The 27941-nt window shown below is 30.2% G+C and overlaps 2 protein-coding genes, 1 non-coding gene and 1 pseudogene across 8 annotated transcripts in view; 1 reads left to right on the forward strand and 3 right to left on the reverse strand.

The window, feature by feature from the left end:
• Positions 1–27941, reverse strand: part of LOC145191419 (phosphatidylinositol 3,4,5-trisphosphate 5-phosphatase 2A-like) — a 401680-nt gene that overhangs the window by 78951 nt on the left and 294788 nt on the right. The window lies entirely within an intron of this gene.
• On the reverse strand, positions 3162–3235 carry Trnan-guu (transfer RNA asparagine (anticodon GUU)). Its single transcript has one exon. It is a non-coding gene; the product is annotated as a tRNA-Asn (tRNA).
• Positions 4886–19867, reverse strand: LOC145191297 (NHL repeat-containing protein 2-like). Its single transcript, XM_090067233.1, has 17 exons — positions 19616–19867; positions 19424–19507; positions 18718–19209; positions 18398–18564; positions 17971–18028; positions 17815–17895; positions 16777–16823; positions 16575–16611; positions 16238–16377; positions 7563–7608; positions 7249–7376; positions 7016–7052; positions 6787–6923; positions 6390–6423; positions 6068–6195; positions 5907–5982; positions 4886–5487 (listed from the first exon to the last, which is right to left on the reverse strand). Exons 3-17 carry the CDS (start codon positions 18776–18778, stop codon positions 5333–5335), a joined length of 1332 nt encoding a protein of 443 aa, XP_089923359.1. The 5' UTR covers positions 18779–19209; positions 19424–19507; positions 19616–19867; the 3' UTR covers positions 4886–5332.
• LOC149882065 (uncharacterized) lies at positions 11657–14612 on the forward strand (annotated as a pseudogene). Its single transcript, XR_016445130.1, has 3 exons — positions 11657–12067; positions 12205–14093; positions 14307–14612. The product of XR_016445130.1 is annotated as an uncharacterized LOC149882065 (transcript).

The raw sequence follows: 27941 nt of genomic DNA on the forward strand, positions 1-27941 counted from the left end.
TTATTGCTCTCTGGCTCTCAGTTCGACTTGGAATCTTCATTTGTTTTCTTTTTTTTATTGATTTTTGGTTTTCAATGTCTTAGAAATAAGTGACTGAGAACATTTGAACTTTTTTGAAGCTATACGCTGAGAAATGCCACATTTATGGTCAAAAAGCTTGGTAAGTTGACTGATGGCGCGCTTAGTCATTATTTTCGGCTTTCTAACACTACCAGTTTACCTTTCAAATGGTTTATCTTCTTCTACACGTTTAATAATTCCATATATAGTTGATCTTGATAAGTTTTCTGCTTCAAAATGAGAAACAGTGAATGATTTAGGTTTTACCTGAATTTTCTTGATAAAACTGGTACACACGTTTTCTCTGGAGCTCTTCGTTTGACGTCATTTTTAATACTAAATTTAAAATACTTATATAAAAGTTAATATATATTTCAAAAGAAGAATAAATTTGCAACATTTTAAAAATTGTTTGAAAAAATAAGTGTTAGTTGCATATAGAAATATGATGTAAGCAATTTTGTCCAGATTATTAGCAATCACCCGTTAATTCTAGTAAGTGTATTAAAAAATCATGCTATAGTCTCATAGTTTTGATGTTTTCAAGATAAATTTTTGACATTTTCAGAGTATGTATCTTTTGTCATATTAGTGATTAGGAATTATCGGTGAATGGAATTGTAAGCAAATACCGCTAAACTTTTCTCTTTTGGCTCATTCACCAGCTTCAAATGTACTTTTAAAGACAGATTACAGAATTAATTCTTCTCTCATTCCCTCATAATTGATTTTATGTAGCAGTTGGGATTCCGAAGTCAGTCTTCATAAGAGTTCCTATGACTTTTTTCTTACGTTTCTTGCCGAAAGCAAACAAAGTCGTTAATCTTTTCAGCACTTAACAAAGTCTCCTCTGCAGAGTGCTTCTAGACCATATTTTACTGGCTTTACTACTTTAACCAACTCATTATGCGAAGCTCATTCTGACTGACAAATCAATATTTCAGTTTCAATTTTGGATTTTTTTAAACTTGTTGAAAATGCACAGGTGTTTGATCACATTTTGACAAATTGTAATATGGTATTTATTTTGGGAGGTAAAAATGGAGAGGCCAGAGTCATACTCCTTTTCCCTTCACCCTCTTTGGGTGCGTCATTGACTTAAAGCTGGGGCAAAGCAAAGGTGAGCTTAGAAATCACCACATTGTACAACGAAAGTCTTGCTCAATTAATGTTTAATGGACGATCAGTGTTATTGCAACAAAGAACAAAAAGGAAATGCGCTTAGGTACTAACATTATTAAAAATAGACTTGATTGTGCTAAAATACTCTCACAGCAAAAATTCAACGGGAAAAAATCTGATATACTTAGACATAGTAATTTGTTGATGGGAAAAACGATATAATTTATCGACTAAATATCGTTACTATCTCTACAAAGGAACAAATATTAACAGTACCATGATGACTGTAACCTCATTAATTGATCAACACCAAACAGTGCGAAATAATTCTCATTTATTTCGTTACAACGAAGATAATAATAATATACTACCTGATAAAACTCCGAAACAACTTTCAAAAGCAAATGAGCTTCATAGACCTTCCACACCAATAGCCGATGAGTTCTTGAAAAGTTTTCATTTTTAGGTCTTTTATGTTTGTATAGAAAATTCTTGCAATTTCATTAACTGAGTGAACCGTTCTTTTACAGAATCATTTGCGAGATCTAATATTGCAAAAATAGTAACTTACTCTCAAACTTGGGGTCAGTAATGGGTCAGTATTTTGATTCGTTAGCGAACAGTTTACTATCCCTCTTTATCTCTTGCTAAAAAATGGCAGTAATGCTGTCTAGTTTCGATCAAAACTTTCAAGCTCCATCATACTCCTCTTATTTTTTAATCTTTTGCAGCAGTTTACTTATTAAGTTAATTGTAAATAGTAAATTTTGCCATTTTACAACTGTCTCAATCTTGGGGATAAGATGTTTAGAAGGCATCAATCTTGCTTAGTCAGAGACTTTATAGTCAAAGATGCTATATGACATTTCAGAATAACCCATCGACGTGGAGACGCAGAAAAGCACCTTCATTTATTGTATAACACAAGTAAAAACTGTTGCTTCATTGCAGCTCTAAAGGAGCATAGAAGGCACACAAAGTTCTTAGAATTTTCTTTTTTTAGAACTTTACCACTATTCTAACCCTGTCCATAGAGGTCTTCAACTAACCAAAGCAGATGAATAGATTATTCATTTTCTGATAAAACAACTAAAAACAAAATGTTTAGTTGTTTTAGAAAATGACTAATAGATTCATTTGTTTTGGTTAGTAGCACTAATCCAGAAAAGCATTCTTTTATATGTACAAAGCCTCTTTTTTTTGGGGAGATTTTTTTTTTTCATCTGAAGACATTTTTTTATTGTAGGAAGCCCATAAACCATGATCGTTTGCTTCCTTTGTTGGAATCAAAATGATTATAAAAATTGATTTAATTTTTTAACCAAAGAAACGATTTTTAAGATTTAAAAAAAGATCTTTTAAGATTTTTTAGCAAGATCTATATATGCTTCTTATTTTGAGAGTTGCAAGCGCATTTTATTGAAGGGAAGATACTTTAGTGGTGGGAAAGGAAATCTTATAAAATAAGTTATGGTTTGAATATTCTTATTCCTTGTCTCTCTTTTAAGATTTAGCAAAAGATAACTGTTCTTTTGTTATACTTTTTACTCTGCCTTTTTATCTAATTACATTTTCACATTATATCTTCGTATCTAAATTTCGTTATTTAATTTCAATACTTACCGTGGTTTAATTGGGCAGTTATACTGTTTTTGAAATAACCTAGGTCTTTCTCTTAGTGTTTCCACGCTATCCAAATAATTTTTTGTAAACTTTATTTGATTCTAAAAATTGAACATTTCGATAACTAATTTCGACAAACGACCCCCCCCCCCCCCCTTGTAAAGTAAAACTCACTGTTATCCTTATTACTTGTGAAGCGTTAATAAGAGGGCAAAAATCAGCAATTTTTCAGAGAGAATATAAATGCTTTTTTTTTTATCATTAATAGGCATCAAATCAACATACAGTTAGAAGAATCATCATACTAAGATGAGGTCTTAAAACATGCCATTTATTAAAACGTAGTATAAAAGCTACGCTCCCGGGTGGGCTTGAACCACCAACCTTTCGGTTAACAGCCGAACGCGCTAACCAATTGCGCCACGGAAGCTATATTTAAAAGAATAATAGTATAATTATACTCTTATTAAAAGTAAAATATATAAAGCAATTTGAATCATTATAGTCGGATTCTATTATTTTTGACTTCGGCAACCTTTTCATGCTTAGACATTAAATAGATATTTTTAATCGCTTTTTGGTTCTTTAATTATTTAAATAAAAGAATATACATTTATTTATAGATATAAATCTACATGCTGAATCACAAAAATTATATTATTTGGTGACATTACTACGGCAAAAATGTTTAGTTATCGTCTTATTTTTTAGATTTTGATTCAAAGCATCCGACGGGGCTCCACTTACAATTACCTCAGGTAAATATTCATACTTAAATAATTTTTACATACATATAATTGAAAGAAAGTCTTGACTACTAAGAAATAAGACTAGATAGATTTTAGGAAGTATATTTTTGACAGGTTTCTCTTTAAATAAGAATAATTTAAAAGTTTTATCCAAACATTTTAAACAAAGTTTATTACAAACATAAAATACGCATGTTTTGGTTTTAGGTCAAAGTGCCCAGCCACCATCAAGCGCTAATTCATCCTGTCTTCTACCAAATCAAGGATTTTTTAAGTCACAAAGGATCCGCTCTGGGGCCCTATAGTAAACAAACTGTTGAAACCGCTCATCAAGATTTTGATCAACATTGGTCAAGGTGTAAGCGAAACAATAATCATCTAGAGTACAAAGAAGGATTTTTGTACTGCATAACTGATCTAAACAGTAAGCATCTTTAAAGAACGGCTAGCATGATTTGAGTTATTAGAGATAAGGAGCAGAAAATCATAGCTTACGGTTTTTAATGAACATTTTAACCAACCTAATCCTTAAGTGCTGCCAATTTAAAAATTATGAATTTTGATATCTAAAAATAGCATTGTAGAGTATTTGTACAAAAAGAGTGTATTGAACTAATTATTAGTATATTTTTTGCGGAGAAAATCAAAAACCATGTCTTAATTTGTAATCAGATGCCATTTTTAATGGTAAAAAAATTTAAAACAAGGTTTAAATTGTTATTTTTTCACTTAATTTTGAAAGTAAATATATTTAAGGTTTCAAAAGTCAAAAATTAGTCAATAGAGACGTATTTTTTTGTTTTTGTTTCACCAACTGGTGGTCTTTTGACCAGGTTTTGCACTTTTTTTTAGGGTTTATTTGCATTTTAGCAGTACTTTATACCTTAGGAAATAAGATTTTCAGGCTAAGCATAAGCCAATTCAAACCACGCTTTAAATAGAAAATCAATATTTTGGTCTAAAAAATGAAAATGGTACATGTAGCAATTAACAATTATAATAAAAATTGTTGGTTTTACATTGTAGAACACTCATGTAACCATCATTTTGAAAATAGTGACTGAATATCACAGTAATCGATAACGTTTTGAGATATAAATAGCAAAAAACTAACAAAATTTAAACTAATATATATATATATATATATATATATATATATATATATATATATATATATATATATATATATATATATATGCATATATCAAAAACTTTAAACGCTAAATTTAAAACTATAACACCGAACGGTCCGTTGAATCCAGTGCTCTTTTTAGACCAATGATTCAAAGTGAGGTTAGACATAAGTTGATGCAAAAATATCAACAATGAAATTATATGAAACAATATTTTAATTCCTAATTTTTACAAAAGGACAACGTATTTTCAATGTTTAATTGTCTATAAATAGCAATGATATATTAAGAATAACAAGATGCCTAACTGCCGTAAATCGGCATAAGAAAAAGTGAAGCAAAAATCAGCCATTATGAGGGGCAAAATCTTTACGCTATTTATCAAAACAAAACAAATACGAAGATTATGATTTGTTAAATTTGCCCCCCATAATGGCTGATTTTTGCTTCAAAAATTACGCGGAAGTTAGTCATCTAGTTATTTTTAATATATCATTGATAAATAGTCTGTTCCAGAGCGCTAGGAAGAAATCTTCTGTTCAAACATTTAGAAGCTTGACTTCATTTAGAAGAGTTTAATCAAGGATTAATTTTGGTGGATCCGCAAACACATTCATGTCACACCTGATTCTACTCTGAGAAGTGTTATGCTCTAAACAATTTGGTCAACTTATTCAAGCAGGGTCGAGCAATAAAAGCACCAACAAACAGTGAAGCAGAGCATATTAGTATATTTAACGTCCAAGATGAATGATCAGTGGAGTGAATCGTCTTTATGCTCATCTGCATTTCAGTAAGCTCTAAATAAAATAAAGGAGTCAAACCGCATACACGCACACACTCACACGTGTACGTCATGTCGTGTACGTGTGTGTATGCTCTCTTCTGGAAAATCGATTAGAAAAGCTCATAAACCACAAACATTACTTTTTATCACATTTTCTTCTTTGCTCCATTACTTTATTTACTTTACACCCAAAATATTGAAACTGTGTACTTTTTGATGTAGCATCAAAACTTAAATCTTTAAGATTTAATTCTTAAAATTAAAATTTAATACTTAATGTAAAAACGGTGGCGTTTTCAGTATTCACATATTGCACAAAAAAATAAGCTGTAACTTTTTCATTATGGTTTTAAAGGTTGAAAAAATATTTTTTTCTAAAGATAAGTACATTTCTTGATGAAAGAGGAAAGAGGAATAACTTATAGATCTTACCAGCTGCATCTTCCTTGTTTCCGTTGTATTCAATATTTGAACCAACAGCTGTGATACTTCTAACAAGATGATTGTACTAAAAAAATTAACATTTCGTATAACTATATTATTTTAATTAAAGATTAAGATTTATCCATTTTAAGTTTGATTTGAAAAATTACCTGATCTGACACATACAACATTCGATTCTTGCGATCAAAAGCTAATCCGGATGGATGATAAAACTGGGCGGTTTTTCCCAACCCATCTTTTTTACCTTTGAATTCTCCAGCTAATGTCTTCACCAGACCTGATCAAAGTTTTAAAAATGTTCATTAAAATGGAGTTCTTTTTCACATTATTATTTTGTGACTTACTAATCTCATGCTTAATACTTCCAGATTGATTGATGATAAATGCTTAAAAATTTCATGGGAGGTTTTATTTATCATAAAATAAATAAAAAACTGAAAAGCCAAAAAAGAGATAAAACAATTTAATCACCTTCCATTGTAACTACTCTTACATCATGATTTTCCTAAATATACGATTTATAACTTAAATTATAGGTTAGATAATAAAATATTATTTAGACAAGACAAATATCTTATGTTACATTTAACAAAACCTAGATAACAATATTTTAGTTAAATATCTCAGGCAATACTTAGATAATACAAAAAAAACAACACAATATAAACAGATAACTTATAATAAAAACTGAGAATAAAAATGGAAAAACTGAGAACAAAAATGGAATAGATAAGCTCCCTAAATCAAAAAATAACAATTGCTACTATATGTAAAACTGTAATGCAAAATAAAAGTTCAGTTATTTATTCTGTAAAATTTAGACTGAATATTTTTATAGAAATTCATTAACTTAAGTATTGCTACTTACAAATTCACAAACATACAGCACATTATAATCTGGATCAAACACTAAACCTTCTGGATAGTTAAAAATTACATGAACAGGTTGTTTATCTAAACCAATCTCAGCACCAAAACCCTGCCCAGCAAGAGTTGTAACATAACCTAATTAACAGATTAAATAGTTATTATTACTCGTCACACAGCAAAAGCTTTTGTGAAAAAATGTTATTCATGACAGCATAATAGCATAGAACCTGTGCTTAGCTCTAATCTTCTTATTGCATGATTGAACTAAAAATAAACAATAAATCAAAAGGAGGGAAACCGTCCAAAAGTATTTCTATACAATTATTTCTAACTAATCATGAAAAAAAAAAAAACTTATATAAGTTTTATTCTTGTTTAAAAATGCAAATTAACTTAAAAAAAACAACAACAACAAAAAAAAAACAGAGATAAAAAGACACATTTTATAAGTTGTACATACATGGTCAGCAACATACATATACTGGGCAATTCCATCAACTACAATATCAGTTGGATGGTAAAACCTGGCATTTAGCTTAAAACCATCTCTAAAACCTCGTGTACCACCTGCCAGAGTTTTAACTTCGCCTAAAAATTTTTTAGTCTTTAAACTACCAAAAAGTTTATTAAAATAACTCAAACTAACAATCATTAAAAATTTACTGAAAATTTAATTTTTTCTCAACTTCAGTAAATAAAAAAAAAAAAAAGTGAAAGAGTGAAAATAATAAAAAACTAACACTTTTTAAAAAATAAACAGCAAAATTACTATACCAGAGAAATCAGTATCAAGATGAATAACTCTGACTGCATGATTATCCTAGATAATGTCAAAAGTAGTCCTGGAATAAAAACCCTTCCCAATAATATCTTAATTATATAAAATTCATTTTTTAAGAAAAAAAAAATTGTTTGATATATTTTAATCAATCATGCTTGATATACACAACTACTCATACATTTACTTCAAATATTTTATTTTAGAAAAATTTTAGTTCATATCATTAGTTCAAAAAGATCACAAAAATAGGGAAATTTTATAAAATTAGTGTAAAAAATGCAAACTGCTATTTTAAAAAAATCTGAATATGCTATTGCAGTACAGATAAAAAGTCATCAAGATCTTCCTTGATCAGGAAAGTGAGAAGCTACAAAAAGAGAAGAGCAGTTTTATATTGCAACCAGCAAACAAAATAAAAGACTCACAGCACCAAAAATTTGTGTTAAAGTAAATGGAATTCAGAATAAATCTTAAAAGACAGCTAAAGAGTTGCCTGCCAGAAAATAAATACTTTGACCCCAAAAAAATCAAAAAAGACTAAAATTGGTCATGAGTGGACAATAAAACTTTAAAAAAGTACTTTGGAGTGAAAAGTTAAAATTTGAAATACTTGGTTTAAAAGTAAGACCTTACATTTGCAGAAATGATAATTTGAAGATACTACCATAGTGCTTGGTGCTTACAATGAAGCATGGTAAGTGCTTCATTATGCTTGGGCTTGTTACTATGACTATGAAGTTGGAGATTTAAGAAAAAATACTAAATTCTTATTTGTTGTTGTTGTTGTTGGTGGTGGTGGTGTTAATAATAACACCACCACCACCACCACCACCACCACCACCACCAGCAATGACAACAACAACAACAATAATAATAACAACAATAATAATAACAATAATAATAATAATAATGATAATAATAACAACAACAACAACAACAGCAACAACAACAACAACAAAATATAGTATAATAAAAAAAGAATACATCAGATTTTTTGAACAAAACCTAGTTCCAAAACCTAGTGTTTGACTCATTCCACAAGGACAATGATCCCAAACATTGCTCAAACAAAAGTTATTTAAAACAAAAAGCAGATGAAAATGTAGATAAGATACTAGTATTATAGTAAGTTCTTTATAAAGTTTATAACCCACTGTAAGCAAACATTTCCAATCTGACAAACAGTATCTTTTAATAACTATCACACTTATCCAACACTTTATAATAATTCAGAGAAAAATCAAAAATTTGTTAGACACTTAAAAATAAAAGGAACTTAAAAAGAAATTTTTATTCTCAAACAATTTTTAAAGTTCTAAATAGTATTTATAAAGAGAATTTGTTTTATTAACTTAATATGGGTTCTTTTCTTTTTAATAATAAAAAAAACAAAAAAAAACAAAACAAAAAACTAACTGTAAGATTTTTTTTTTAATTTTCAAAAAGATATTCAATAGGTGTTCGTAAAATATATGAAAATTTCATGCTATGTATTTTTAATAAATTGATACATAAAAATTATGTAAATTTCTGCTGAACCAAGTTTTAAAATTTTTATTTTTATTTTTGAAATTACAGTAATCATAGTAGCTAACTATAGTTTTTAACTTTTTCAAACATATACTGAACACCTGCATTACTCTCTTCTCTCTTACATTAAAAAAACTCAAATAACATTTTGTTTCAGATTAACTTAAGATGTTATATATAAATAAAAAAAAAATGTTCAAAAAATTTGCCACCACACTGGAGATTTTTCAGTATTAACAGTTTCTACAAACATCTAAACCCAATATTAAACTAAATTTTTTTCATAGGATGCCCAAATAAAAGTGGTTCATTTACACAAGATTTTCCAGTTGGTCAGTTTGCTGCCTACTATCTAAAATTGCAGTCTTGTGGATATTTGGTGGATTGAAATCTTTCCAGAAAATAAGGTAACGTTTTAAACAGATAATTTTAGTAAAATATTTTGTTTATTTTTCATAAAGAGTTCTACAGATAAATCCATATGATAAAGATTTGTAAGAATTTAATAAGAACTTAATTTATACCACTTAATCATAACATATAAATACTTAAATATATAATCCTAGTATATATTACTTTAGTAAAAACTATAATATGTACATTTTATAGCATAAAGGTCAAAAATTTGTTGAATAATTGGATGAAGGCTGAAAATGAAAAGAAAAAGCCTTGCTGAAGCAAAAGAAAAAACCCTGCTAAAGTAAGAAAGAATTCTTTCTAGAAAAGAAAGCTACAAGCATGATTGAAAAAATTAGCAAAGATAAGATAATAAACAAAGATAAGATATGAAACCAAAATGATAAAGAAGGCATAGCTTTCTGAAGAGATGGAGGAAATTAAAAGCAGGTTAGTGGGGCAGGATAAGTGATTTCAGTGCTCTTCAGAAAGAAGATATAGATTTAAATACAATCATAACAAATATAAGGTATGGTCAATATCTGAAAATGATACTGAAAACTCTTAATCTTACAAAGCTGCAGAGAATGTGGATTACATGGGTGAAAATGAAATCAGGGATTGTATAAGAAACATTGTTAAGTCTTCAAACTCTTTAGGGGTTTATTTTGATGAAAAAATTGTGAGAGAGTTGACTAAAAGGAAATAGTTTTCAAAAGATAGGTTAGATGTTCTTTCAAGGAATGAAAAACTGAGTTACTTAGAATTCCTGCAATCAATTCTGTTTCAGGAGAAAACCAACAAGCTATAGAAGAACTTAATCTACCTTTATTAGATAAAATTCAATGCATTTGCTTTGATACCACAAGTGGTAACCCAGGGAAAGTAAAAGGAGCATATAGCTAAATCATTCAGTATTTTTAGCGCCTATGTTATTAACACTAAGGTGTTTAGAAAGGTGAGGTATATAATCAAAGCTTTAAGATTTGTTAGATTGGAGTAAAAATTTTTCAAAAAACAAAGGGTTGCACCCTACATCACCAAACTTTCTGAAATTTGGCACAAAAGTGTAAAGATGTAAGTTAGGAAAGACTGGATTTTTTTCAAAAATTTTTTATTCCTTGAAGAATTACAGCAACTTAAAGTTTGTTAGATTTTGACTGAAAAATGAGGGGGAAAAGTGCCGGAAATGTATCCTTTTACTATTACCCTTATAAGGTGCTTGTAGTAATTTTGCATAGCTAAAATTTGGCACCAAAGGAGTTTGAATCCTGTTTAATCTGAAAATTATAGATTTGTATCTCTCAAAACAACAAAATATAGTTTATTTCAAGATCTACAAAGCGCACCATCTAATTATAATAAAAAAGAGCATTGACAACTATAACTCTAGAAAAAATCTGACTGATAGAAAAAACTTTTGGTTTTAATTTTCTTAAAGATTAGACATATATCTACTTTACGAACCAATTTTATTTTGGCCTTATGTTTTGCTGAGGAGTTATTGATGTTTTGGTTTTTCAATTTTTCTGAAGAAATTTAAAAAAAAATAAGTCAGCAAATTCATTTTGGCTTTGAACTAAATACTATTTGAACTATTTGAACTAAATACTATTTGAACTATTTGAACTATTTGAACTAAATACTATTTGAACTATTTGAACTAAATACTATTTGTTTTTAATCAAATTTTGAGTCAGTTAATTAAAAAAACACCAGAATGTGTGTTATGTGATTTAAATTTTTACAAAGTTGTTACAAAATATTGTTAAATATTTTGTAAACATATAAATTTGTTATTTTCATTACATAACAGTTATGTTATTTGAATTGTTATTTTCATTACATAATTCTTATGTCATTTGCATTGTTATTTTCATTACATAGTAGTTATGTAATTAAATTAAATAATATTATGTAATGCTTTTTTTCTTATTGATTGTTTTATTGTAATAAAATAGTGGTTATCTAATCAATAAAATAAGTAATAAAATGACAAGTGTACATAATAATATCCAATAAATATTACCTTATTAAATTATATAACTAAATATAATTACATTTAGTTATAATCTACTTTCACCCTAATTTTTGGTAGATAATTAGTAGAGAATTGACAATAATTAGTAGATAATTAGGCATTTAAAGTACGTCTATTAAAACTAATAGCTATTTGTTCAAGCAAATGTTCTTTATAAATATAACTTTATTTTTATTTTAATCATATTGTTTGTGTTCAAGTGTACTTTGCTCATTAGGAATATTGTATTGAAGATTTCTTCTATTTAAGTGTTTAGATTATAATTCCTCATTATAGTTTTATATGGATAACAAAATCAATTGTTCATTTGTAAATGATTATGGAGCTTGTTATGAACAATCATATACCCAAGTAAGAAATCTGATTGAAGATATTGACAGGAATTATCTTAACTTGTAAAATGAACAAACTTGAAAGAAGAACAAATTACTAGTATATGCACACATCATCGTGATATGCTAATAGTGAGATATAAGAGTAATCAGAAAAGTTGCTGTAATCCATTTCTGACTCACAAAAAAGCGTGTAGAGGTAAAAGTTTATCCATTTACATTTTAATGGGTAATACCATTCTTAATAAGCTGTTTATTAGGATTTGTTCATTGTTTTATAACAATAGTATAATTAATGTTACAGTATTTGAGTAATATAGTACATTTTCTTTTCAGCATCTCTACGTGTGATTACAATGCATACTGCATTAGAAGCAGAAACCATAGGTTTAAATCTTATACCTGGAAAAAAGTTGTGTCCAAGCTATCGAAGTAAAGTTATGAAACATTTATCAAAAAGTATGAGTGAAAATGATGAAGATTTTGATATTGTTAGTGAAACATCCATTCAAAATAAAAAAGAGGGTGTAAATACACACTTTACAGTTGCTGGAATATCTCCTATTAAGGTCAAAGGATTGCATAAGTCAGGTAAAATTAGAGAAAGTAAACGAAAATTGACAGCATTAACAACCTCTATTAAAAAAAAAAGTAGCCACTTCCCTTAATATACCAGAAGAAAGTTTTGAAGAACAGTCAGGTTTCGGTAATGAGTATATGGAAAAGGCAAACTTGTTTGATAACATGATAGTATTGTAAGCTAATAAAATTGCAGAGTCTACAGCAACATCTAAAAAAATACAACTGACAACACTTGCTCCAACTGACTGGTCAATAAAAATAGTTTCTGAAATATTACATGTAACAAACTATGTAGCTCAAACTGCACGTAAATTAGCATTAGAAAAAGGTATTTTAGCCATGCCTAATCCTAAATTAGGGAAAGTTCTTCCAAATGTAACAGTTCAACTGGTCAAGTCTTTTTATGAAGATGATTAATATAGTTGTGTAATGCCTGGTAAAAAGGATTATGTAAGCATAAAGAAAAATGTTCACATGCAAAAACGTTTGCTATTATGTAATTTAAAGGAATTGTTTGTTACTTTCAAAACCATGAACCCAGAAATAAAAATAGGGTTTTCAAGGATTTTGCACATTGCGACAAAAATGGTGTATTACTGCTGGTGCTTCAGGAACACATTCAGTATGTGTCTGTGCTATTCATCAGAATTTAAAACTGCTTTTACATCCTCTTGGTGTGACATATAAAGAACTGTTACCTATATTGTATGTGACATGACTAATAAAGACTGTATGATGCGTAAATGTGAAAGATGCCCAGCAACTATGAATGAATTGGTTGAAAAACTTTATAATTTAATTGGAGAGTTTGAAGATGACGATGAAGTAGAATTTGATCAGTTGACAAAAACAGATAGGTCAAACTTAACACATAATAAAGAGCCAGTGTCTGAATACATTGACTTAGTATGTAAAAAACTGACTAAACTTGCACCACACTCATATTTACCTAAGAATCAAGCATCATACCTGAGATCAAGAAAGGAAGATATGAATGAGTTAACATCATTATTTCTGGGTGATTTTTCAGAAAACTATAAATTTGTAGTTCAGGATGAAGTACAAAGCTTTCATTGGACAAATTTACAATGTACACTACATCCTGTGATTATCTATTTCAAAAAAGAAGGTTTTCTCAATCACAAATCTTTTTGTATTATTTCAGATGATATGATACATGGTGTGAACATGGTTTACAAAATTATTGATGTTGTCAGCAATGATATTAAAACAAATCTACCCCAAATAAAAAATATTGAATACTTTTCGGATGGGTGTGCAGGTCAACACAAGAATTGTAAAAATATTTTGAATCTTTGTTTCCATCTTGAAGATTTTGGTCTTTCTGCTAAATGGAACTTTTTTGCAACTAGTCACGGTAAGCAACCTTGTGATGGGATAGATGGTACAGTCAAACGTTTAACAACACTAGCAAGCTTGCAAAGAGATATGGGTAATCATATTTATCTCCACAAGCAATGCTCAAATATTGCAATGAAAACGTTGAAGGTGTACATTTCATTTATATATCATCAGAAGATTTAACTTTGGTGAGAAACACTCTTAAGGAATGATTGGATACTGCAAATACCATACCTGGAACACGTAGTTTCCATCAGTTTATACCACTTGGCCATCAAAAGGTTAAAATATATATATTTAATATACCTTTTATCATCTTTAAAAAATATGCATAATTTTTTATTGATAAACTCGAATAGATTTTTTATTTGTGTGGAATCATCCTCAAAAGTATTTTTGTTTTATTTTGGACTTACAATTTTTTTTTAATGTCTTTAAAAAACCATGTTTGACAAAATAAGTAAAACGGAATAAATGTTGCTTTTTTTTTCTAGATAGGTGCAAAGCTATGCAGTGTTGATGAAGATTTTGCTTTCATTCATGATTTTGGAAACATCCCTGTAACAACTGTATACTTAGTACCAGGTGATTATGCCTGTGTTTCCTATGAGCAAAAGTGGTGGATTTAGCCAAAGACGACTTGAAAAAAATTGTTCTCCTTAGGAAATAGAGATTTTTTATATTTAAACTAATTTCAAGTTTGTTGAGTCTGATATGTCCTATCCATACTTTTTTTTAATCTTTTATTTTTTGTACAATTTAAATAATATGAATGAAAAGCATATATAAAATCATTTAAATTGAGTATTCATTTTTCAAAAGGTTTTTTTATACCTTATCATTTTGTTCTAAAAAATTAATAAAAATAATTAAGTCACTAAACTATTAATTTCTAACTTGATTGATTTGTAGAAAATTGGGATAGATTGCCTGATTTTTAAAATATCAAAAAATTTGGTGTTCATATCAAATCTTAACAACTCCTCAAGTAAACGTAAGGCCAAAACAAAATTGGTTCGTAAAGTAGATATACGTCTAATCTTTAAGAAAATTAAAACCAAAAGTTTTTTCTATCAGTCAGATTTTTTCTAGAGTTATAGTTGTCAATGCTCTTTTTTATTATAATTAGATGGTGCGCTTTGTAGATCTTGAAATAAACTATATTTTGTTGTTTTGAGAGATACAAATCTATAATTTTCAGATTAAACAGGATTCAAACTCCTTTGGTGCCAAATTTTAGCTATGCAAAATTACTACAAGCACCTTATAAGGGTAATAGTAAAAGGACACATTTCCGGCACTTTTCCCCCCTCATTTTTCAGTCAAAATCAAACAAACTTCAAGTTGCTGTAAATCCTAAACAGATAAGAATTTTATAAAAAAAATTTACAGTCTTTCCTAAGTTATGTGTCTAAACATTTGTGCCAAATTTCAGAAAGTTTGGTGATGGAGGGTGCAGATTTGTGTTTTTTTGTGTTTTTTAAAAAATTTTTACTCATTGGTAGTCATTATTTCAATCCATATATTCCCCCCCCCCCTCTCTCTCTTTATGATAATTTTCCGTTCCTCAAAAGGGAAAACATGTTTATAGTTAATTAAGTAATTTAATCATAACTTTAAAAAAATTGTTTGAACTAAAATGGGAAAGTTCAAATGATCACCAAAAACTGGCATAGCTTAATTTGATGGCACTATTGCCTTCTGATAGACTTAAAGTTTGCAAGTTCATTCTAGATTTATGGCTAAAAGATCATACTGCTTGAAAGTGTTCCTTCTAATGGACAGCATTGCTCAAATTAGTGAATAAATCAAGAAGGAAATTACTGAAATATGGCAAAGTTTATTAGGATTTTTTACGCTGAATGGTTTCTTGTAGTTGAGCTGAATTCTACAGTTCCCACACAGGTACACAATCTCGCTATTTGTTTTATCATAAAACTTACATAAATACATTATAGATATAAAATAAAGAAATTAATCATTTTACATATTAATAAATAAAAGTCTTTCTTGTTTATTGCTGGCATATGACGGTATACTGATGGATGAAAAAGTTTGAGGAGTGGAATCAACCTGGTGTTCAAGCTGTTTCTACATCCATATTGCAACATACTTGGTATCTTGACCAAGATTTGTCATTATTGCACTGGTAAGAAATGAGAAACACATGGTAACTTGGCCCAGAATGTTTATAATCTGAAAAGAGCTTGTTGTTGGATAAAATAGACAAAAAAGTTCAAAAAGTATGCCATACCTCCAGAATATATTTATAGAATAATCTACAAGAGTGATAGACTAATATGCCAAACAAAGCTCTTGAAAAAGTTGTAGAATAGAAACCTAGAATTTTGTACCCAACTAATATCAGCTTTAGTGGATATCAAGCAATTTGCACACACATATAACTAAAAATAATCAAAGATACCGTATCAGCAACATAAAGCCTTCGCTTTAAGTTATCAGTACGAACAACAGCAACACTTTGAGGATTATTAAACTGTGATGACACTGTTGTTTGATCCACAAATCCAGGTGATGGTAAGCCTGCAATTGTGTCCACGCGATCTAGATGAGAGACACTCAGGTAAAACACATTCTGTTTAAGTTTCAAATTCTAACAAACTCATTTTAACATTTAGCACTAATTTTAAAAACTCAATTATGAATGGACTTTTCACTAACTTAGATGAAAATGTCTAGTGACAAAATTTTATGAACAAAAGCTAGCAAAAAAGTTCTATATATATATAAAAAATAATTACTATTTGATAAATAAAGTATTCTTATTCGATGATTCCCCTAAATAAAATTTAATAAAACTTATCACATCATCAAGTTTATCAATAGAAAAATGTAATATATAAATTTATAACATGTAAAATGCATATACAACAAGTATTAAACCAAATCTTACCCTAAAAGTACTAATGACGTAATAAAACATAAAATAATAATTCAACTAACACTATCAGCTATATACAGTATTTCCAGGATTGGATCTAAGGTAATACCTAGAACAATAAATACAAAAGACAATGAATCATGAGTTAAATTAACTCTCTTAAACTTTTACTATAATTTGAAAAAGACTCTGTAAGTCAGTTGAATAATTTACATAGTTTTACCAGGGGAATAGTCAAAATAGTAATTTAGACAGTCTAATCTATATCAGAAGTAGGATTTAGAACTTTGCTATTTTCACATTTTTTGATTAGATTTTATTAAAATTAAATAAAGTCTACTAGCCAATACTGGCAAAAACCAAAGTATTATAAAAAAATTAACATCAGAAATTAAATTCTGATCTAAAAATCCTCATTTTAAAGAAGTTGAAAGCAAAAAAAGTGACTAAAAACTAATGACATATAAAGCAATTTTTAAAAATAGAAGAGAAATAAACCAAATAAAAACCCTTGCCTATCAAATAAAAAATTAAAACAAAAAAACAAAAAAAAAAAAACAAACAAAAAAACAACAACAATTAACAATGTAGAAAGTTTTACAAGTTTTATAAAAACTCACTGAAAAAATAAAACTTTTCATAAGAAATTATAAAATCTAAATGACATTATTAGTTTTAGCATTAACTAATTCTAATCTGTTAATGACTGATATCTATCTTAAAAATAAATCTTTGAAAGCTGTAAAAATTTCTTAGACCAGTGCTTGATGTGTTTCAAAGTTTTGTCTCAAAAGCATTAAAAAAAAGGTTTATGGAATAAAAAAGACTATACTCTTTGCATTCTAAATAACACCCTAACACCCTGTTTTGCGTATTTCCTGCACTTGATTATCATTTTTAGGAATAAATTTAGTCTATAAAACAAACAAAAAATAGATATAAAAGAACAAAATTAAACTTGATTTTTTGAATTATAAACTAAAGAGTAAAATAATTGTTTTTATTCCATTATAACTATTAAAAATATTATTAGTAAACATTATATATCTCAATATAAACATGATATATTTAAATATCAATATTATATATTTATTCCATACCAGCAATATGCATAAAATGAGCTTCTTTTCCGTAACCATCACTAAAACCTTGTGTGGAACCAGCTATCGTTGTAACAGTTTCTGGAAATGCAAAGAATAGTCATGAAAACCAGGTATTTTTTATTAAAAGTCAAACAAAAACTTTAAAACACTCACTTGTTTTTATATCAATTTTTCTTATTTTGTCAGTTCGATGAACAGAATCTAAACATCCCTAAAAAATATCAGGATGTGGTTGTCCAAAATTTAATAGAATAATTAAACAAGTTTATCATTAAAAAAAAAAAAAAAAAACAAACAAACTTGTACCATACTATAATTTATTCAACAATAATTTATCCATTATTTATAACTTGAAATCTACCAATTTAGTGATGCAAAACATAAAGAATATTTATTTGTGTTTGGTCAACTAACTAGTATTTTAATAAAACACCAGTAAAAACAGTTTTTTAGTTAAGTTTAAATACTTTCTTGCATTCATAGAATGAACCAAAAAGCATTAACATAACTATATAAAAATCATCCATTCTAAATGTAAAATTCGAAAAACTCTAAAATCTCAATAGAATTAAATACATACACAATCAGCCACATAAACTACATGTTTGTTGTGATCATATGCAACACCCCAAGGATAGTTAAAGCGAGCATCTGAACCAGTACCATCTTTTGAATTTTCTTTGTCATTGCAATCAGACTTCTTTCCTTTGTGTGGTTCACCACCTCCTGCCAATGTTTTTACAATACCTGCACAAATTGACAACATATTTATAGTATGAACATAAAGGCAAATATTTTCTTAAACTATATTTCTTTAGTAAGAACTTATGATAATATATATGTTACATAACTTAAAAACAAACACTGTGTATAAATTTTTGAAAGAATTATAAATTCAACCTGGTAAAGCAGAAACAGCAACCAAATGCATCAAAAAAATAAAGGAGATAACTCTTCTCATTTTTAGAAGTTCTTTTCCATTTTAAACTTAAAACAGGTAACATAACTTAAAAACACATCAATGATAAAAACAAATAGTTAACCAAAAGAGTTTGGGGATGTTTTCAAATTCAAAATACGGTATGGAAACATGTTTGTAGAGTTTTAATAAACTTCCCAATAATTTTATAAATTTAAAGATTGTTCATAAAATAAAAAAAAAAACATTAAACTACACAACAGCATTTAGATTATCAATATTTTGATTATATATTTTGACAACTTACTCTATGCAAAAACATTGAAATTCAAGGTATAATTTTAAGAATATAAAAAACAATTATAAGAACTTAATGAGTGGAGCAGCAATAGAAAATCAAGTATTTAAATGACAAATTTTTTTCTCTATCAATAGATTATATACAATCAAAGAAAGTGCCTCAATCATGGAACCTGAAACAAAAAGAAATATAGCTATTACACCTAACTCTTTAAAAATTGTATTCTCTGATGATTTATATGTTTAAAGAACCAGATATATAATGTAATTGAACAATAGAAAAGAATAAATTGTATATTTACTTTAAATAATTAGTAGAAGTAAAAGAAGAATAGGAAAATAGTGAAGTTGTAAACAAGTAAACATAAAACAACCTAAAAGTAGTACCTGCTGCTTGTAATGGTTACCAGTTAATTCAATATCACGGAGAGTCAACGTTTTTGCAAAATCATCTTGTCTTATTCGACGTGGCTATACATTAAAAAGATTGGGTACAGTTTAATCACTCCCAAAACCATTCTATAACTATATCTGTCAAATAGCAGTTTATGCACAAACTATGCAAATGTTTTTACATACCCTTCCACCGTTCTGGTAACGATTAATTGCACCAACACCTTTTCCGCCGAGCCATAAAGATACACCAATAATCGCAAATGCTGGAATGCACTCCCACCACATGACTTATATGTACAGGAGTTTTATCGAGAAGATGATAGATATCTGTATTTTTTCCTGCTAGCTTTTCACCTTTCTTTTAATCTGTTTTCTTTATCTATTTGTTGACTTCTTTAACTGTCTTCAAAACGTCCGCAGGAATTATGGTAAAGACGAATTAAGTAAACGCGAAAATTAAAACCTCTTATCACAAAAGGCCAGAGGTTATCAAAAGTTCTTTAGACGAAAGTTAGAAAATGATGTTTTTTAGCTTTGATAGTTAATACTCATTCCCGAGTGATAAGCAACCCACATTTTAAAAAATATTTTGGCTATGTTTTCGTCCAATATTGATGTCCAAATGCCAAAGTTTAAATGTTTTTTATATTTAAAAACAATAAAATTGCAAAAAACTGTAAAGCTTTGAAACTTCAAACTTTTTTATTATTATTATTTTTTTTTTTATAAAAAACATGTTTACAAGAAGCTAACACTTAAAACCCCAAAATCTTAAGAAACTATTAGTGCTAAGTTACTTTTCGAAAAGAAAGTTAATTTATTGAGTTCGAGGAATACTACCTAATTTTTCACCTTTTATATCTCATCAAAATAACACGAAGTTAATACAAAGTGTTATCTACAATGGAGAAATCAAATGTCTACGATGGAGAAATCAATTATCTACGATGGAGAACAACAGTTAAATGAGTAATTAATTTTCACGCGCAATCAAATCTGAAGAAAGTAAGCTTGGCACTGTTGTAAAAAATGACCAAAAACTACTTTGAGCTGACCCGAGAAAACCGCTTTGACAGGGTGAAACTACAATGTTTCCTGACTCCAAAAATGTAAAATTTGAAATCTAACTATTTCGTCCAAGAAAATAATTTTGATTTTTAGTTTTTAGTACTTTGCACAATAGGGCAAAATGACAGCTTTTCAAATTTTGCATTTTTACAGCATTCAAAAACTCTCCAAAATTAGCATTTATTACTCTAAAACATAACAGTCTATATAGCAAGTATAATTTGTATTTATTTTAACTCAGAAGATAAAATTTTACCTACAATTTCATGGTTGAACTATATTATAAACATTTTGTTGCATCAAAATTGTAAATACGCTAAAAATTCCGGGAATAGGCAGTGAACATGTTTGTTTTAAGTTTTGCATCAAAATTGTAAACAAGCTAAAAAATCCGGGAATTGGCAGTGAACATGTTTATTTAAAGTGTTTCACTTATCAGTTGTGTGAGAAAAATTTCAAAATGCCAAATTTTTCAAAAAATCATGAAGATTGTCGGAAATCTGTCTGTGTCTTGTGTCTGAAGAAGTGCTCTCGAGAGTTGACACAGTTCCTTGTTGAAAAGATCCTCAAGCATTACCATACAAGTCTTGATTTGACTGATACCAGAGTGCCAAGAGGCATTTGTGACTCATGTCGAACAATTCTTCGGAGAAAAGATGAAGGAAAAGATGTTAACCTGCCACCTTTGTTTCCTTTCTCAACTATAAAAGTTAGACCACCAACAAGAGATCAAGGTTGCAACTGTCTTATTTGTCAAGTTGGACATTTGAAGTTGAATTAGAAGAGCCCAGTGGACTATTCTAAACCTGTGGAAGATTGTACCCCTCAAAGATGTGGTGATTGTATGAGTCTAGTTGGAAGAGGTCTGCCACATCAGTGCACTCCATTCACTTTTAGAGAGAATCTCAAGCAGCTAGCTACAGCTGATCCACTCGCTGCAGAGCAAATAGCTACTCAAGTCATCTCTACTAAACCTTCCACACCTGGTGGTACTGCCAAAATATCGCATCCTAAAGGCGGCCCACCACTTAGAGTTAAAACAGGTGATACTTTTATATATACATATAAAGATGGCAGGTTCAGAGGGATACCTTTAATTTTAAAACTTAAAATTACAAAAAGTGTTAATATAATTTCATTTTTAGGAAGCTCAAGTGCAAGAGCTCTTTTTCCTGAACCCAGCATCAAAACTGAAGATCTTGTACAAGTTCAGCTAAACACAGGACTGTCCAACCTTGGCATGAAGAAATTGGCATCAACCATCAACAGAGTCAGTTACACCAAGATTGTGGAGACTAGTTTTCTAGCTAAGTTTGAAGCCATTGGCAAACAGTTGTCTGAGTTTTTTACTCAAACCAGCATCCAAGTTTTATCAGAGAGTAACTCCACTGACTTTGTGGTTGTGCATTGCAAGGATCTTGCCGAGCTTTTGAATGAAGTCCTGCTTTCTCGAAGAGTTTTCCAGAATCATATTGTCAAGTTGGGAATTGATGGAGGTGGAGGATTTCTGAAAGTTTCTCTTGGCATCATGGAGTTGGATTCTCACTGTGATTCAAGGTCACCACCACGGAAAAAACTTTTAACTCAGAGGGCTGCCAAAGACAGTAGTGTAAAGCGTCAAATGCTTGTGGCTTTATCAGAAGGACTACCAGAAAACTTTGAAAATGTGAGGCAGATCTTGTCTTTAATCAAGTTAGACAAAGTCAACTTTGTTGTCTCATGCGACATGAAACTTGCCAACATCCTTTGTGGCCTTCAGAGCCATGCAAGTACTCACCCTTGCTCTTGGTGCAACACAGAATCAAAGCATCTTTCTCAATCAGGATCTTTGAGGACACTAGGCTCACTTGTTGCCTGTTATCAAGAGTTTGCTAAGTCTGGTGGTGATATCAAAAAGGCAAGATCTTTTGGCAATGTAGTGCATGAGCCTTTGCTATCTGGTTCTGAAAACAAACTCATCTTGGAGCTCATACCACCAATGGAGCTCCATCTTCTCCTTGATGTGGTCAATCACATGTACAAAGCCATGACAGAAGTTTGGCCCAATGTTGTCAAGTGGCCCTCAGCTCTCCACATTCAACAAGAACCATACCATGGTGGGCAGTTTGCAGGGAATGCCTGTCACAAGCTTCTCAGCAATCTTGACCTCCTTCAAAGAATTGCAGAGACTGAGTCTGCTTTTCAAGTCTTTGGAATCATTGATGCCCTTCGAAAGTTTAAGTCTGTGGTGACAGCATGTTTTGGTATGGTTCTGGAGGATGACTTTTCTGAAAAAATTGATCGCTTCAGAGACTCATATTTGGCAATCATGAACATCAGTGTGACTCCAAAAGTTCATGCTGTTTTCTTCCATGTGAAGCAATTCATTGAGATCAAAAGGGCTCCCTTGGGGATCTTTAGTGAGCAGGCAACAGAATCAATGCATCATAATTTCAGCTCACATTGGTAGAGATACAAAAGAGACCGCAATCATCCTGAGTATGCAAAGAGGCTTCTTTCATGTGTTGTGGACTACAACAGCAAGCATTTGTGAAGAATCAAATATTGAGAAGAATTTATTTTATGTACCATTTGCTCTTTATGTGTTTAGAATCAAGAGGTTGTTTTTGTGTTTTGGCTTAGAATAACTAAAAGAATTATTTAAGAAAGTGTTTATTATTTCCATCTTCTTAATGAAAAACTATATCAGTTGTGTCAGAATAAACTATTATTCAAGTGAATTTTAGACAGTTATGTTTTGGAGTAATAAATGCTAATTTTGAAGAGTTTTTGAATGCTGTAAAAATGAAAAATTTGAAAAGCTGTCATTTCGCCCTATTGTGCAAAGTACTAAAAACTAAAAATCGAAATTATTTTCTCGGACGAAATAGTTAGATTTCAAATTTTACATTTTTGGAGTCAGGAAACATTGTAGTTTCACCCTGTCAAAGCAGTTTTCTCGGGTCAGCTCAAAGTAGTTTTTGGTCATTTTTTACAACAGTGTTGGGTTATTCGGATAAGTAAATATTTAATTCAAATGCAGATCGCAAAATGCACGAAGTTTGGTGCCAGAAATAAAAGAAAATACCTTGATTTGAATAGATTCAATAGGTAATACTAACTGTATTAACTCATTAATGTGAACGACATCGAGACTGAAGTAGATTTTGTTACCAAGGAAATCTTTGATTCTGCACAAATACGCGATTCTAAAGAAATTGATGACACGAAGTACAAAATGAACAGTCGTTGTGGTGCCGATGAGCTCCGATCGTATACCGTGGATATATAAGTGCAACCTTATTGTTTTTGTTGCGCATTGTTAAAAATCTTTTATCTTAAACAATCGAAATTAAATTTTCTGTTGAAAATTTTTGATCTCGGCTAACCAGTCGCATCAACTTTTACTTATTAAAGATAACAGCAATAGAACCAAGTTTTAAGCTTAATTTTATATAGATAGACATTCTTAATATTTTAGGAAATAACGCGGATGATGAAAAGAAATTGAAATCATTTACTTGACTAATTTAGTACATGCATAACTAGAGATACAATAAATAATTAAAAATGTCAACTAGTTTTATAGCTACCTGTAGCACAGTGGTTCCTATTCTATCTTTGACAGATTTGTTTACACTAAAAAAGTTCCTAAATTTACTAAGATTCATCTTGAAAAAATGATAAAATCTGTTCTTGCCGTCATACAGTGGGGCATTTATACGAAAAAGTTGATCAAAAGTCGATTTTCTAAATTTCGTCAAAATCTGTTTTTATTGGTGCATTGTTAAAGTTTAATAAAGTTTACATCCCTAAATGGTCATTTCGGTTACCCCTCTTTACCCCCCCCCCCACCTTATTGGGGCAGCTTTAAAAATTGAGTAATCATGATAATGAATTCAATTGTTTTTCAACGTTCCTGTTGAAGAGCATTATTACAAATTGTTTTTTGTGTTTGTGGTTAGTGACAAATTTCAAAAATCTAAATGGATATTGAAAAAGAAGGTAAGCTCATACTTTTGGTATATTTATTTTCTCTATTTTATATGTTACTCTCACATTTCTCATCAATTATATTTGAGGTATTGAATATTTTAAGTCCGCCAGCGAATGCCTTGTAGACTTGCCCAAACCTCTCCAGGGAAGACTCAGAAGCACGTCGACCCTGAGTTTGCCTCCCCTTTGAGGAACGGGCGGAAAAAAAAGAAAAGTATCAGTTAAATACAAGCACGCCGGCCTAGCCAGCTCGCCCTCAATCTTAGCCATTAGGCCGAGAACCGATCAATTATATTTGATGTAAAAAAATTTAAATTTTTTTTTTGTATACACGATATTAAAAAGTGTTTTTTAATATCAATTAAGCCTTATTAAACTAAGAGCTTGCGCTTCACATAAAGCTTAGATATTCTATTTACCATTAAAAAAAAAAAGTCGCGCATGTGCGCACCTTAAAATTTTTTAATTTTTTTAGTCAATATGGCAAAAACATTTTTTTTTGTGATTAAAACTTTTATTTAATTTAATTCATATTTCTATTGTAGAATCTCAAGCTATCACAATAGAGATGACTAGACGATCACTTAATGAAATCTTGGAGTAAAGTTCCGAGAAAAAATTGACGACAAATTCGTGTTTTTATTAGAACACTTTAAAAACATAACCAAATCCCCTGCAAATGAAGAAAGTGCTCTAAAAACCATTTTTTTACCTTTTAAGTTCCAATTCAAACAAAAATGGGAAGACGCTGGCCGTAAAAGAGAGCGTTTTTTAAAAAATAACGAACAATTACTCAATACCACCGTAACTCTACCAACTTGGACGGTAGCAAAGCCCAGCCGACCGTCAAAAGAATTTTGTGAATCGAGTTCACCAACAAGAAGGCGAAAAACAAGGGTTTTAAAGGAACATATACCTTGTGAGCAGCTGATGTATACTGCTCAAATGAGTTAACGTGCTGCAGGGAACAGTGACGCGTCTAACGTTATAAAGGAAATTTTATTTACACCCACAAAAGCCAAACAATATTGAAAAAGTGACACATCCACTGAAGATATCATTAAAAAGCACACACCATCAGAAGCGTTGTCAATTTTTGTGGAAGCTGATATGACAAAAAAACAATATGAAATTATTCATGCAGCCAACAGGAATATCTATCCATGTTATTCACTTATAAAAAAAAGCCGAAGAGGATTGTTATCCACCAGAAGAATCAATAACAGTTACAGAAACTTGTTTAGAAATTAAACTAAAAGATCTTCTGGATCACACGTCTAGACGATTATGTTGTTATTTGAATGAAGTTGTTGAAACTTTAAATGAAAAAGAAAGAAATAACTTAGAATTGATTTCGAAATGGGGTTGTGATTGCTCGCAACAACAAACGTTTAAACAAAAATTTCAAAACAGCGACGATAGCAGCGCTAACATATTTCAAAGTTCTTTAGTGCCACTACGGCTCATATGTCCTATTGGTAACCAAAAGAAGGTGCTTTGGCGAAACCCAGCACCATCATCTACAAGATATTACCGACCAATAAGAATACGTTTTATTCGGGAGAGCAAAGACGTAACGAATAATGAAATCGAATACGTAGAGAACCAAATAAAAGACTTGAGAAAAAGTAAAATACACTGTTCCATAATTTGGGGGTGAGTCATCAATAAAAACACCCGAAAAAATCCTTTGGAGGGATTAAAGTACATACCCATGGGATATCAAAACAAGTGATTTTAAAATCAATGATTTCCGTCCGTGAGAGAAATTTGCATTGTTAGTTTTTTCCTATACCGGCTAAATTTGAGAGATTGCTTTTTGATAAATTTTTAATTTTGGCAACTATACAAAGATTTTTTCTATCAAAATGTTTATTTTCTGAATAAATAACAAAGGAACATGAACAGACCAAGTCATAAAAATGATTTTTACTTCAAGAATGACTTCTTAGAATGTTTTACTCTAATAGCAAAAAAGTCATTTTTTTAAAATATTTCTAAACATGTTTACATTTATAACCTACAATACAGTTAGCCAAATGAGATCCATATTCTGGGTGAGTCCTGTCTCACCCAGAATATGGATCTCATTTGGGTAACTCTCTTGTACCGCTGCCATTGAGGCTTGAAGTTTGAATGCAGAGCTTCGGTGGCATGCTCACTGTAAAGTCTAAGAGCTTGATTGCTGGTAGAGATGAACTGAGACACACAAAAGAACACAGTGTGTGCCTTTGGAGTGATTGAGATTGGAAGTGCCAGATAGGCATCTTTGAATTTGTCAATGTGCTCTTGAAAATTGTCATCCAGTTCTGTTCCAAAGCAAGCTGTGACTACCTTTTCAAATTGTTGAAATGCTTCAATAAATAGAAGTGCTGCATCTACAACTGTTTTTTGAATTTTTTGTTTTAGAATATCAACTTTTTTCAAAAGCTTGTGACAGTGTTGTCCATGAAAATGACCACCATGAAAGGGTTGAAGAGGTATGTTTAATTCCATAGGCCAATCCTTCCCATCTGGCAGATGGTTGACAACTCCCAACAACAAATGTAACTCCATGGGTGGAATTGCTTTCAAAATTAGTCTCTCATCTGTTGCATTGAGCAGAGATGTGTTAATGACATTTGTAAAATGCTTCGCACTCTTCAAGTCACTTCCGTTCTTAACAAATGCTTGATGAGCCTTTCTGATACTTCCAAAAGTTCTTAAAGAACCACAAGTGCCAAGGTTTGAGGAGTCAGCATCACACCAACAGCAAGGATGTCTGCTGGGACGGGATAGCAGACAATGTTAGCTACTTTCATGTCACATGACAAGATATAGGAAATAGAATTACTAACATCTAACAGCTTCAAAAAGTTTTTGATATTCTCATATGTCTCAGACATTCCTTCTGATATAGCTATTATTAGCTGTTTCTTTACTCCAGAATCCTTTAATAAAGAGCTGCAAAGCCTAGGAGATTTCAAAACAGGACTTTTTGGTGCTGCAGCTCTCTAAAGAACACCCAAACTCATCTTTAGAAAATCACCTCCACCATCTAACCCAACCTTTGCAATGTGTTCTTCAGGGACAGCTCGTGCTGAATAAACAAATTGCAATAGATGACCAACATTTTTGCAATGCACAACATCTCTTAGAGTCTCATTGGTTGAACATTTTATTATAGAAGCAGTAAAATGATCCTCGAGCATCTGTCCGTGTTGTGCAAACTTCTTAGCAAAATTTGGCTCAACAAGTCTTTAAGAGGCAATAGAGTTGAGGGTTGAGACAAGCTGTGTCATCTTTTTATTAGACAGTCCTGTATTAAGTTGCACAGTTGCAAGGCTTTCAACTGGAAGAGGATCTCTGAACAGTCGAGTTGGAGCTGCTTTGCCTGAAATTTTAAGAGACTTAGTGCATAATCTAAAGCATGTGCATTTAATTAATTCCATTAATACAAGGAGAAATCATCAAATAGGTAAACTTT

This window comes from Hydra viridissima, unplaced genomic scaffold (genome assembly GCF_058129835.1).
Source record: "Hydra viridissima isolate aposymbiotic clone 2 unplaced genomic scaffold, HvirCarnegie_v1 scaffold_11, whole genome shotgun sequence".
NCBI classification, from domain to species: domain Eukaryota; kingdom Metazoa; phylum Cnidaria; class Hydrozoa; order Anthoathecata; family Hydridae; genus Hydra; species Hydra viridissima.